Source organism: Topomyia yanbarensis, chromosome 3, assembly GCF_030247195.1.
Source record: "Topomyia yanbarensis strain Yona2022 chromosome 3, ASM3024719v1, whole genome shotgun sequence".
Classification (NCBI taxonomy): domain Eukaryota; kingdom Metazoa; phylum Arthropoda; class Insecta; order Diptera; family Culicidae; genus Topomyia; species Topomyia yanbarensis.
The window spans coordinates 246,020,976-246,035,561 of NC_080672.1; the positions used below are offsets into that span (position 1 = coordinate 246,020,976).

Consider the following 14,586-nt stretch of genomic DNA (forward strand, 5'->3'; position numbering starts at 1 on the left):
CAAATCGATATTATTGTGATACGAAGAAATGACCGCTTGATGAACGAAAGTTTTCGTAAATTTAACTTATTATAATTCGGTTATATTTCAACCTGCTCATCATTATTGAGGACTAGAAAGATTATGGTGTGAATGGTCGCTTAATGAACGAAAGTTTTCGTAAATTTTACTTATTTAGAGTACATTGCACGAATGTCGTCGTTGAGAGCGACATTATTTTTCGTGAATGAAACGAAATGTTTTGTTTATTTTAGTGAACGTTTGTGTAAATTACGAACAATCTCTTTGGTCGCCCGAATTCATTTCGTTCGTCTAAGAGAATTTTTCGTATTTAATAGCATATTATTTTGACATTGTTCCTGTAGAGAAAAACTCAAACTTATTCATACAAAACCAACGAGCAGTTTGCGATGGCTCATTTGAATCCGTACTGAATGAAGCTGTTTCGTAATAAGCCAACGAAAGTCGTTTCGTGGTTTTCACGAAAAACTCGGGATAAAAAATAAAAGTGTTTCATTAGGACTACGAACGATTCATTATATGTACGAAAAATTCGTATATTTCATGAAAATTTTCTGCACGAAACTAATTCTAAGCGATTTACGAATATATTCTATCAGTGTATATGTTGTTTTTTCACAGTCTATTCTTCATTGTCAAATAAATTCAAATAGAGAAATCATTCAAACACTTGAAAAGTTTGTATTTCTGCATAAAATTGATCTATATGCTTTGGATTTTTCATGTAAGAGGGGATAAAATTTTACCGGGCCCGGCATGCCTTTTAGCGTTAGGATTTTAGCTTGCCTTTACAAGGGTTAATACGCCGAAAATACACTAATGCACTAAAAATACGTTACTTCTGGAAGAATTTTTCGTTAGTACGGAATTTGGGAGGACAGTACGGATTTTGGTCGGACCAGTGCACAAGAGTGATAAAAAATCGATTTTTGTAAATTTTCTTATGAGCTTTGAGACTAGGTAAATTTTAATATTTTTTCTAATATAACTCAGTTTGCCTTCTATGAAGGTATCTTAAAATAGTGAGGATTATACATTTTCTATTTTTAATCTTTTTCAGGACCAAATTATTACCGCTGCAGCTCGAATGTATTCTGTAGTTCTGAGACATAATACAATTATAATCAGCAGTGGATTCTGCAACTCCTTCAAATTTCCATTTACATAACTTAATAGGTTTTTCCTTTTATTTTATTTGAAAGGTTGACCCGATAATTTCAACGTACTCGAAGAACATTGACTATATATATATATATATATATATATATATATATATATATATATATATATATATATATATATATATATATATATATATATATATATATATATATATATATATATATATATATATATATATATATATATATATATATATATATATATATATATATATATATATATATATATATATATATATATATATATATATATATATATATATATATATATATATTATATATATATATATATATATATATATATATATATATATATATATATATATATATATATATATATATATATATATATATATATATATATATATATATATATATATATATATATATATATATATATATATATATATATATATATATATATATATATATATATATATATATATATATATATATATATATATATATATATATATATATATATATATATATATATATATATATATATATATATATATATATATATATATATATATATATATATATATATATATATATATATAGTAAGCTAGATACAGGATATGACCAAAAGGTCGCCTGTTCGTTGCAAACTCGTTTCCCAGGTTCCAAAAATGCATTTTTGTTAGAAAAAGGAAACCAGTGCACAAGAGTGTTAAAAATCGATTTTTGTAAATTTTGTTATGAGCTTTGAGACTAGGTAAATTTTAAGATTTTTTCTAATATAACTCAGTTTGCCTTCTATGAACGTATCTTAAAATAATCAGGATTATACATTTTCTATTTTTAATCTTTTTCAGGACCAAATTATTACCGCTGCAGCTCGAATGTATTCTGTAGTTCTGAGATATAATACAATTATAATCAGCAGTAGATTCTGCAACTCCTTCAAATTTCCATTTACATAACTTGAAAGGGTTTTTCCTTTTATTTTATTTGAAAGGTTGACCCGAAAATTTCAACGTACTCGAAGAACATTAGATCCAGAAAGGACGCTGTTAAGTACAATAGAGTATTTAATTTTATGTTGGATTTTCAGCCAGATAAACTGATCGGGACGCTTGATACACACATGATACATGATAAGGATAAGTGCAAAATGCGTGGACACGTATTTTTATATTCAGTAAACAATTTCTTCTTGTGCAAAGAAGCAGCTTCTTTGACTATAATGTTGTGCGCTTAGTACTCTGCGCGGTTTCAGGAGCGTTTATGAAATTATGACATAATAGAAATTGTACATCAGGCTCGTTTGTATTAACGGGTCAGAAACTGATCAAGAACCATCCATATTTACTGCTGTAAGTTCTCGCGCAGACATTTTTTACTTCTTTTTCAGTGGGATGATTTCATTTTACGTAGATTACCACGTTGGAACGAATGGAAGAGTAATTCTTTTGGTTTACCTCTTTTGCCATGGCTTCTGAAAAAATACTCTAGGGGAACTCTAGCGATATGGGAGAAGTCACTCTCTTCTAGCATCTGAACTATACACTGCAAATAAAGTATCAGATTCACGGTCCGCGCGATTTTTCAAGACTACACGCAAATATGCGAATGGCTACACTGATATAAAATCGAATTTCTACACGCTAGCACACGCGACAAACACGTTAACATACACACGTTCGAACTCTTCGCGATCATCCACGCACACCTTCTCCTGCGATCTTGCAAACAGGATGACATGCCGGTGACAAAGTGAACGTTATAGCACTTACAAATTTAGAAAAGCATACTCAAGAATGAGCTTTCAAACGCCCGTGTTCGCCGTCATGAATTGGTTACGTCCGGAAGTTCCTTCTCTCGGCCCTAGCAGCCTAGGTTCATGGTTCCAGTTCGACTAATCAGAAAAAAATGACGCTCATATCCACTAGACAACACGTTCCATGGCGACATGACAAGGAGCTCTAGTGATAGAGTTGATAGTGATAGACAACTCACTCTCTTCTAGCATCTGAACTATACACTGAAATGTAGCATGATGTATGTAGCAGATTCACGGTCCGCGCGATCATCAAAGAACACACGCGAATACACGAATGGACACACGGTTATAAAATCGAATTTATATACGCGAAGTTACACGCTGGCACACGCAACATACTGTCCGCGCGACACGCAAACGCCCACGCGATCAAATACGTTAACATACAACCGTCCGAGCCCTTCACGATGATACACAAAGACGAACATACAATCGCGATCATCCACGCATAACTACGCCCAAGATTTTGCAAACACAAAAACGCCCCAATGATTTAGTGAACCCTCTAGCACTTCTAATCCGATTAACGCGGTCTCAAGCGCACTCAAACGCTCATTCCCACGCGATCGAATGACGTCTATACGCCCGCACAACTGAACCGTACACTCAATATCACAATCAGAATCACGGTCCGCTGCAATAGACCTTAAGCATGGTTTTAGTGGGTGACATTTCCCGTCTCGTCTGCAATTGTAATAAGTGATTCTGACGGGGAGCCCTTCCGTGAACCCAGCTCTACAGTTCCAGCAGTACAAGAAAGACAAATAATGAAAAAAAAAACAAATAGATTATAGATTTTGTAAATTTTTGGTTATGAGCATTTTGATTGAAAATGAGAATCGTATTCTGCAATAAAATTATGTTTTTGTCTGCCAGTTATTATCAAATTTTGAAGCATGTTTACAGCTGTTGCAATACAAACATTTTTACCAATTATTTCTCCACGATGCAACCACATTAAATATGTTTCCATTTTTTTCAGACTTTTGTTGGCAAAAAATAGAAGTTTTAAAAATGACAAGTTTTTTGTAGTTTTAGTTTTTAATATAAATTTTTAATGTTTTGAAACATTCACAACTTTTGAAACAGTTATATTACTTTTTTGTGAAGAATGGATTATTCCCTGTTTTTTTTCTCGGAGTGTTTTGCTGTACAAAATAGAGATCTCGAGCAACATTTTTTTTAAAGCGGTGTCTGCAAAAAGCCTTAGGGACTTTTAAATATTGCTCTCGAATCAAAATGCTTTGCATTGCTGTGCAAAATGCTCTGAACCCATGCTGGTGTTGCAACTGTATCGAAGATCTTGGAGAAATTACTTTATTGTAGCATCTATCTGGAAGTGCCGATTTGAACAACAGTCGCTGTATCCAATATATTTTCTACTTTAGTTCGAATCAACGAAACGAACGAAAAAGTTATCTTATATCCGGCTTGCATTGTCTGAAGAACAAAGGAAACTGTTATTTCAGTTCTTGCCGAAGTGATCGTTTAGTGTCGAGATGTGTGAATATGGAAAACAAAAGTGGAACTCTGGTCAAATAACGTAACTTCCAATCTTTTCGTATTGGCCCGAGTTTTGGAATATTTACTTACAGGTTTCAGAGCTTAGGCTTGCGAAAGTCACCTCTATCCAATGCCTTCATATCAGGTATCCAATAATGATAATTTTTGATAGATTGCTCCAGGCACAAAAAATCATTTTCTAAAACAATCTATAATTCTATAACATGTCGCTGATCGTGACCGCGTTAGAATCAAATTCAATATCCTCGTGTTTATGGATAATGGAAAAATCGAGATTTGACTACACGATTACGATATGGCACCTCGAACTTGCGATACGGCCTTTAAAAGTGTGGCTGTATAGAAAAGTGGAATCGGTTATGGGAAAAACTAATTATTCCTAGATATTTCAATGGTGATTTTGCGGTAAGATTGCGGCTTTCCTACCTGATCCAACATTACAAAATACAAGACAGAACCATGCTTTGCAGTTATCAATGACAGATTCCTACCTCCCCATTCTATGATGAAACGGCTCACTATCATAAATCGTAGACAGCAGTCGCTAAGAAAAACTCATCTCCAATCAATAGCACAGTCTTCAATACCGTCGCCTGATCCCCAAATGGTTTGCCAACTTTGTGACAGTTGTTCAAGTAATAACGGTAACTGCAAAACCGCAGAAACTGTGTGTATTAACTCCAAATCAAAAGGCACAGTTTTCAGATAGGATAAAAATGCCAAAGAGGACGAATCCACATCTGTGATTTGTAATGGCCAGATGTAAGAAAGAAGACCCACCCATGATGGAGTCCCGCTACGAAAAAGGATTTCCATGTACCATAGCAAGTCGCGTGCACTTTTTTACTAGCAAACCAGAGATTTTGTGCTTGATTCTTCTACTTTACTTTTGATTTTTCGGACTTGGAGTCTAACCGGTGCTAATACGGTGGCATTTACTGATGAGATGAATTCGAAACGCAAAATACCCCTTTTTTACATTTCACTTGTAATCCGTCGATTTGTATAGCACTCTATTAATACGTACAGCTGTTTTTGTGAATTTGAAGTAAATACATCCTTTTTATTCCAAGATTCAAATTTGAAAAAAAAAAATCATCAAGCATTTCAGGTCATTGGTCTCTGCATTTAATAATTATAGTAACTTAGTAAGATCTACCAGCAATCGTAAATCCAATGCACAGTTTTCAGTTTGGGATTCTATGTGACCAGTGACAAACTCCGATAAACACTTGCATTTCAAAGGCGTGGTCCAAGGTGTGCACATCCATAAAATATTTCAATGTTTTAAACAGCAAAGCGCTTCCTGTACTGTGAGTGCAATACATTCAGCATGGTATTCACCGGAGCAAAAGCCTTCAAAGGTAACAGTGTTTCTGTCTGGTGCTATATTAGGGTGCCTTTAGGGAACCCTTAGGGTGGGGCATTGTTATATGGAAAAACGTAATCATAACCTAATCAACTGAGCACAGCACTTTTTTGGTTCCATTTGGGGTCCCAAACAACTGTGCAAAATTTGGGGTCGATTAAATTTGACCCGGCGTAGCGCATTGCGCTTGAAATTTGTATGGAAATTAGTATGGGAAAACCTACTTTTTTGCATTTTCAATTTTACAGACTACAATTCTTCCTGCAGTATACCAACAATTAGATAGAAGTGTAGTCCAGGATATGCTGAACAACTTTGCCGAAGGATGTATGGTGCTAGAAAGTCTCTACAACAAGTTATAGCTGTTCAAATTTCGATAGATCGAATTAATTGCCAAAAATCATTTTTTTGCCAACACTGCGGGTGTACCAATGATATTTCACATAGCATACCGAAATAACATCATATACTTTAGATTTACCACGTTGGTATTTTTGGATGAATTATTTAAAAGCCTTAGCTCAATTTTATGGGCATAGGTAGTTTCGCAATAGGGTGTAGTGAGGGGGAACGAGGGGGGGGAGGCATCAGCATATAGAAATTCTAACTGAAATAACTGAAATCTTGTCGAGTTGAAATGTTCAGATGAATTATTTTAAAACATTTGCACAATATCCTATGCATAATAGTAATGATGAAACGAAACATACTGTATCCCTCTGCATTGACTTTATGGAAGTAAAGTTGCAGACTGAATCAACTGATGTCGAGTTGATATGTCAGAGGAATGCATTGATTATATTTTAGTTTAATACGCACTATGATTTGATAGGATGCTCTTTTCGATGTTGTTCGATCACCTGAAGTAAAAATTGCTGTTGAACTGGGGCTCTTGTGGATTGTGAAAATGTTGTAAAATAATTGATCTGAACATTCCAACTGGATAAGATTTCAGTTATTTCAGTTCAAATTTCCATATTTAAAAGTCTCCCCCTCCCTCTCCCCTCACTACACACTATTGCCAAACTACCTATGCCCATAAAATTGAGCTAAGGCTTTTGAATAATTCATCCAAACATACTAATGTGGTAAATCTAAAGTATATTACGTTCTTTCGGTATGCTATATGAAATATCATTGGTACACCCACAGTGTTGGCAAAAAAAAAGATTTTTGGCAATTAATTCGATCTATCGAACTTTGAACAGCTATAACTTATTGTAGAGACTTTCTAGCACCATGCATCCTTCGGCAAAGTTGTTCAGCGTATCCTGGACTACACTTCTATCTAATTGTTGGTATACTGCAGGAAGAATTGTAGTCTGTAAAATTGAAAATGCAAAAAAGTAGGTTTTCCCATACTAATTTCCATACAAATTTCAAACGCAATGCGCTACGCCGGGTCAAATCCAATCGACCCCAAATTTTGCACAGTTATTTGGGACCCCAAATGGAACCAAAAAAGTGCTGTGCTGAAAAAACGGTCATTTTGCCCCACCCTATTGAACATACGTTTATTGCAGATCATTTTCATTTCTGAGCGGTTCACACACAGCAGCGATCTGGCAATCGGCACCTAATAATCTACACGTAGAATTTTGTTTATGCATCGATAGCATACTTTTCTATTTGCCTCTCGTTTCTTCTGTTGTAAATTTTATGCATTGGACATATTCGAAAGTGTGCTAAATATGCATATTTTTGTTTCTCAGTGTAGACGTTTGTTTCAGCGGTGTTCGTAGGTAGTGGTTAAATAAAACAACCTGCAGCATAAGTTCTTTTAACTTACTTTTGAGTTGTGCGTCGCTTTCGCACTTATTAGTGTTGTCAAAAACAAAACTAGAGATTCGACTCAGTCGAGGTCTTCCGTGGAGGAAGGTACTTTTGAGTTGTTTGGGGTATACTCAAAATTAGGTAAATTCAACTTAAATTTGAGTATAAAAAACCTATCAATGAGTTGTAATTTTTGCCGTGGTTAAATGGAAACTACCTTCAACACGGTTTACCTAATTTTAAGTTCCCCCACGATACCACGAGATTGAGTCAAAGGAACTCAATTTTAGGTAGTTTTTTGTTTCCGTGTAGCACCGGCAGTTTTATTCGCTGCAAACACTTAAGGCTCAAGTTACCTCAAGGCTTGGTAGTATGCGTAAGAAAAATTGTGTTCAGCTTTGCCACCAGATTATCCATTTAAACCTTTTCAAAACTCTAAAAGAAGAATATCAGTCGATTTATTAGATCATCACGATTCAATTCATGCAAAATACCTGCTGGAAAAACCATCGGCTTAGCTGGATGGTGCTTTTGAAAAAGTGGCTGTGATTTTTTATCACACTACCACACCGAGCTGGGGTACGCACCACAACTGCGCAATGAAAAAACCACAGCCACTTTTTCAAAAGCACCGTTTAGCTAAGCCGATGGTTTTTCCAGCAGGTATTTTGCATGAATTGAATCGTGATGATCTAATAAATCGACTGATATTCTTCTTTTAGAGTTTTAAAAAGGTTTAAATGGATAATCCGGTGGCAAAGCTGAACACAAATTTTCCTACCCACACTAACAAGCGTTCAATTCTAACACATGCTTAAAAAAGGTAACTTGAACCTTAACTCAATGTAACTACAGTCGGGTCTCCTACTACGCAATTGACTGGGGGCGTGAAAAAGGAATTCACGTTGTAGGATACCCATAGCTTATGACTAGTTGGGGCTGTGGCCGATTATTTCGTCCGCGTCAACATGTAGCGCCATACTTTCTTTGGCAAACTTATTATACTCACTTGAGCCTACAACTTAGAGTCAAAGGGTATCCAATTAGTTGAGAACTATGCCGCCAGGGGTGCTATGAAGAAAGAGTAAATAAATCGAACCTCTCGTCGTAAATTCGACTATCATCAAATGGATTCAATGTCAAATATATCAAGATCTTGACTGACTGATTATTTTGAAAGGTGGTGTCTTCGGGGAATTTGTAAAAGAAGTCCAGAGCTTCTGGATGGTAGAAAGTATAACTCGCAATTGCCCCACCAGGCGGCGCTAGTGCTAATGCAAATATTCAACACATGTTAAAATAATACTATATCTCAACATCGTGATTAGATAGAGTAGTACTGTCTTAGGCAAAGTTGCTCGAGAGGTCGAGGACTACCCAACGGTAACAGATTAGTTTGGAATACTCTCACTATGCGGCGCTAGTGAGCGTAGAAGCTTTCAGCACATGGTAGATTATGATATATCTCAAAAGTCTAATATCTTAGAAAGATGGTGTTTTCGGCAAAGTTCTTGAGGATGTCAAAGGCTACTCGATTATGGATAGATTAAAGTGGAATGGACCCACCAGTTGGCGCTAGTGAGCGTTATTTTTCATATCCTGTATCTCGAGATCATGATCATTTGGAAGGGTGGTGTCTTTGGCAATATTGATAGACAGGTCGAGCTCTGTCCTAAGGCGAACAAATTAGTTCGGAACTTGCCCACTTGGCGTGGATCATGATAATTTGCAACGGTGATGTCTTTGGTAATATTCATCGGCTGGTCGAGTTCTGCCTTACGGTGAACAGATTAGTTTAGAACTCACCCATTAGGCGGCGCTAAGGAGAATAAAACTTTCAGAATATTGTAGATCTATTTTTAAAGTCTGGTGACTCTAGGTGACGCTAGTAAGCACGTGTTCTGGGAGACGCTATTTTTCAATTTCAACATTTCAATATTAAGGCAGTTTAGAAGGTGGTGTCTTCAACAAAATTGTTTGATATGTCAAAGTCTACCCAATGGTGTCCGATTAGTTTGGTATACTCTCACTATGCGGTGTTAGGCGGCGTGTAAGCTTTCAGCATATGCCAGATTATAAGTTATCTCAGAAGTCTAGAAGATGGTGTTTTCGGAAGTTTTTGAGGAAAAATATAGGGCTACTCGATTATGAATAGATTATTTACTGCTCTGATTCTTGTTAATTTTATCAATTACTGAAGTAGCCTCAAAACGGATAAGAGGATAAATTCATCAACCCATTCTCTGGCACATAATGAGAGCATTCAAACCCAATCTGCCATCATCAGACAGCTCTAGATCTACCGATGAACTTCACCGAAGAAAGCCTTCTTATAAACCATCATGATTTTGAGGTGCTGAAATTCGTAAACAATTTTTTTCTCTCTTTTGCCACCTAGTAACTGAAATCCACGTTAATCTGATAACATCATTTTCATGAATATTAAAACTTTTGACTTAATTTACTATGTAGTAGAAGTTGTATTCTCCCTAGCAATGAGTGAGTTCTGAACTAATCTGTTCACCGTAAGATAAAACTCAACCTGTCGATGAATTTTGCCAAACATTCCACTCATCCAAATTATCCTGATTCCGAAAAATAAAATTTGAGAAAAATTGCTTGCGCCGCTTGGCGGGTCCATTCCAATTTAGTCTGTCTATAATCGAGTAGCCCTTGATTTCCTCAAGAACTTTGCCAAAAACACCATCTTTCTAAGTTACAATCTTGAGATGTATCATAATTAACCAGGTCCTAAAAGTTTCTGCGCTCACTAGCGCCGCATAGTGAGAGTATTCTAAACTAATCTGTTACCGTTGGGTAGTCCTCAACCTCTCGAGCAACTTTGTTGAAGACACCACCCTTTTAAACTGCCTTTACATTGAGAAGTAGAAATTGAAAGGGAAAAATGCGTGCTCACTAGTGTCACCTAGCGGGTTAATCCAAAATATTCTTTACATTGTCAAACAGAACTTGTTCCCCTGGAGAACTTTACCAAAAACAGCGTTTTCCTAAATTATCAGACTAGAGTTCTGAAGTAATTTGTTCGCCGTAGGACAGAGCTCGACCTGCCTATGAATATGCCAAAGCCCTTCCAAATGATCATGATCTCGAGATACATACTTTGAAAAAAAAGTTCACTAGCGCCGCCTGGCGGGTCCATTCCAGTTTAATCTATCCATAATCGAGTTTCCTTTGACCTCCTCGAGAATTTTGCCGAAAACACAATTTTTCCAAGTTATTTAAGATATATCATAATCTACCATGTACTGAAAGCTTCTACGCTCACTAGCGCCGCATAGTGAGAGTATTCCAAACTAATCTGTTACCGTTGGGTATTACTTGACCTCTCGAGCAACTTTGCTGAAGACAGTACTACTCTATCTAATCACGATGTTGAGATATAGTATTATTTTAACATGTGTTGAATATTTGCATTAGCACTAGCGCAGCCTGGTGGGGCAATTGCGAGTTATACTTTCTACCATCCAGAAGCTCTGGACTTCTTTTAAAAATTCCCCGAAGACACCACCTTTCAAAATAATTAGACAGTCAGGGTCGTGATATATTTGACATTGAATCCATTTGATGATAGTCGAATTTACGACGAGAGGTTCGATTTATTTACTCTTTCTTCATAGCACCCCTGGCGGCATAGTTCTCAACTAATTGGATACTCTATGACTCTAAGTTGTAGGCCCAAGTGAGTACAACAAGTTTGCCAAAGGAAGTATGGCGCTACATGTTGACGCGGACGAAATAATCGGCCACAGCCCCAATTAGTCGAAATCCCATAAGCTATGGGCGTCCTACAACGCGGGTACCGTGCAGTAGGAATCCGCGCACAAGGAAGCCGCGTTGTAGGAATCCGCGTAGTAGGAGACCCGACTGTAATTTATCCTCGTTGATGATTGTTTAAGCAGAAATATTATTTGAAAAGCAGTAGAATCGCTTACTTAAACTTCGCAAACGTACTGAATACAATACACGCAGAGCAGCGCTACGGTACACAAACAACTATCTCGCCTGCTGGCTGTCAAGAATGCTCTGAACCGTAGAGGAGTGAACGTTATATGAGTCAGGATCACTATTCGGCCTCAGATGAATACAGCAAACATATAAAGATTCACCTGGCAGTGAAACGCGTACGACAATATGTTCCTAACAATCACATGCAGGCATTTTGAGTACAGTCCCATTTAGATGTTTAAAAATTAGCATTAAAAACACCACATCCGCGCCCAAGATCACTGGTAGAAGAGTTGCACCTATTAATTGCGTACTTAAACGTAAGCTCGTAGTATAATATATCATAGTTTCGGTGAGAACAAGAATGTCGTAGTCGCCGGAGGCGAGTGTAAGCAAGAAGGTCCGAGTTTTTGTTCTCATTCCACGGACGTTCTGGTAGTAGACGAACCCGAAATTATGTGTTGTACTCGGTAACGTACTGCAAAGCTGGTCGCTGGTTGGTAGCACGACTGCGTCTGAACGCAGGGAGCTCCCATAGTACTGTATGACGGGCTGATGGCAGCGTAGGATGAATCAATTGAGGCGTCCGCAGTGGCGAATACGAATTGAAGCATCGATCTAACAACGGCACACGCAATGTACCCGGGGAAGTTCTGCAAACCATAAGGTTTTCAGAGATCAGATGATCAATTAAAGCAAAATACTCGCCTGAGAAGGAAGTCCGGAAGACCCCCTGACGACCTGCCGAACGCAGTGTTGGGACGATTGCTGATATAACGGCTGTGGAGGTGCGCCCAGGGACTCCCGTAGTACGGTATAACCGGCGTCCCGGCGATGGCGGTGCAGCGTGAATTTGTCTAAGCAGTCTTGGGGATGACAGCGAAAATATGCTGGGTTCAAAGGCGTGTTGTGTAAGAAAGTGGTTCTGTGGTCGATGATGTGTCGTGCACAGCAATTTCCCATTAGCTAGTTCACCAAAGTAATCAACAGGCGTATTACAATTCATGAAAGATAAAAAATATACGAATATTTTTGCTGTCGTCTATCTTGGGCACTCTGTTTTCCGCTCCTTGTGTTAATTTTTTTTTGCGCGGTTGTGAGTAATGATCAGGTTTACCCTTTGCTGCTTGCTTATCGTTCCGTCTGCGTCAAAGTTGTCATCGCTCGAGCAGATTAGATTTTCGCTCTTGGATGTTTGATGATTTTTGTGTTTCATCGTCACTGTGGTATAGCCGTCTTCTTTTTAGTTTATTACTTCCCTAGGTATTTTAGCTATTGGTTTGGTGATACCGGTTCTTTAGCTGTTTCGGACGATGACTTACCGTGGTGTGCCGTCTGGTTCCATAACTAGCACGTGGGCCTGCCCAGGGTATTTGCATAGCGTTCTTTGGATGTAGATAACACCTTGAAATGATATGCTCTCAAAAGTCAAGTAAGAAAGGGGAGGCGAATTTCCATAAGATCGTTATCCATATACACGGGGTTCATGATTTTGACGTCGCGTTGCATGTTGTTCTTCGCTACTAAGCTTTCTGCCTCGACTAAGGAGTTGAAAATTATTAGTACTATACTGCCTCGTATAATGTAGCTGTATGTGTGACACTCCTGTAAGCACAAGCTCTATTTTCACCTTGATCAACTATTCCACCTCGCGCACTGTAAGTCTACGACAGGTCTGCTTAAAATCAATCATGATTGTATTCTCTCGTAATGGGCGAAGATTATTTTGTGATTCACTCATTTCACTTGCAGTTGGTGGCAACCGAACTTTTCTGTGCTTTGGTAGTATTTTTTGTTTGTTTGCTGTTCGCAAGCGGTGCGCTTTTTGTCTTCTGATCTGTACGACATAAAAAGCAGACTGTTTCAAAATTTTGAGATCAGTGTAAATGATTGCAAGAGAAATTTCAAACTGATTAACTCTAGTAAATACTTGGTTTAGTTTAATACCACTATTGCTTAAGCCACCGAAATCAATAAAAAAATTATTATGCATTTAATGATTGATGCAAGCCTGCCATCTAATAACCTTTTTTTACTGGTGTCTCAGATGATAATTCTTGATTGCAGGATTTTCAACGTAAGAATCTTCCGCGAAGAAGAATTTGGAGAGATCGTTTTATAACCGCCATTTTGTATTATTCCTAGAATTGTTTCATGAGATCATATACGATGCCAACGTGTCGTGTTGTTTTGTCCAAAAATCACGGGAGTTCTGGATAGAGTGATACCATACAGAATAGGTTTCTCAATAATGTACTAGCTTAAGTGTCCGCATAAATACATCTAACTGAATTGACTAGTTTGTTGTTCACTTTCAGGTTCAACTGAGAAAGCTTCAAAAAGCGGCCTTCCTTGAAAATGAAGAAAGCAGTTTTTTAACACCGTTGACAATACCTTCACGAAAATCACCCAGTCGTATTCTAATAATGGTCCGAATACATTGATTGATTTTCTAGGAAACTTAAAGGGTAACGAAAAGAACTGCCTTTGTCGTTTTCAGATTGTCGCTTTTTGAGGCTTGCTCAGTTAAACCTTAAATCTTATTTATAATTGGTAATATGCGAAGAAAAAAATGAAAACCTGCGCAGCTTTCTGCAAACACCGCCCTCCTCCCGTACCTTTGTAAACGAACGTAGACTTTTGCTAGACCCCATCCCCCCATGAGCATACGTGGTTTATAAATGGACCTTATATCATATTACGATATTACCACACTCAACACTCCAATATTCTCAAGTGGTACCATAAATGGTACGACTTTTCTGGCAGATTTCATGATTGGACTGGTTACGTTCCAAAGATAATTGTAGACAGTAGTGTTCATAAAAACTTCATCCCCAGAACTGGAAAGTATTAGTCTGTAACCCCATTTCACTATTGCGTTCGAATCTTGTAATTTGGCTGCCATGGCCTGTAAAAACATAAAATTAGAGTAAATAAAAAAATAAGTGAAAATTACCTACTTA

General features: G+C 37.2%; 1 protein-coding gene across 3 annotated transcripts in view; it reads right to left on the bottom strand.

Moving 5' to 3' along the window:
• The window catches only part of LOC131692030 (scavenger receptor class B member 1), a 247,130-nt gene that overhangs the window by 71,036 nt on the left and 161,508 nt on the right, over positions 1 to 14,586 (bottom strand). For all 3 annotated transcript variants that reach the window (XM_058978858.1, XM_058978857.1, XM_058978859.1), the window contains one exon: positions 14,331 to 14,531. In XM_058978858.1, the coding sequence (XP_058834841.1) occupies positions 14,331 to 14,531 (201 nt within the window). The remainder of the gene's footprint in view (positions 1 to 14,330; positions 14,532 to 14,586) is intronic.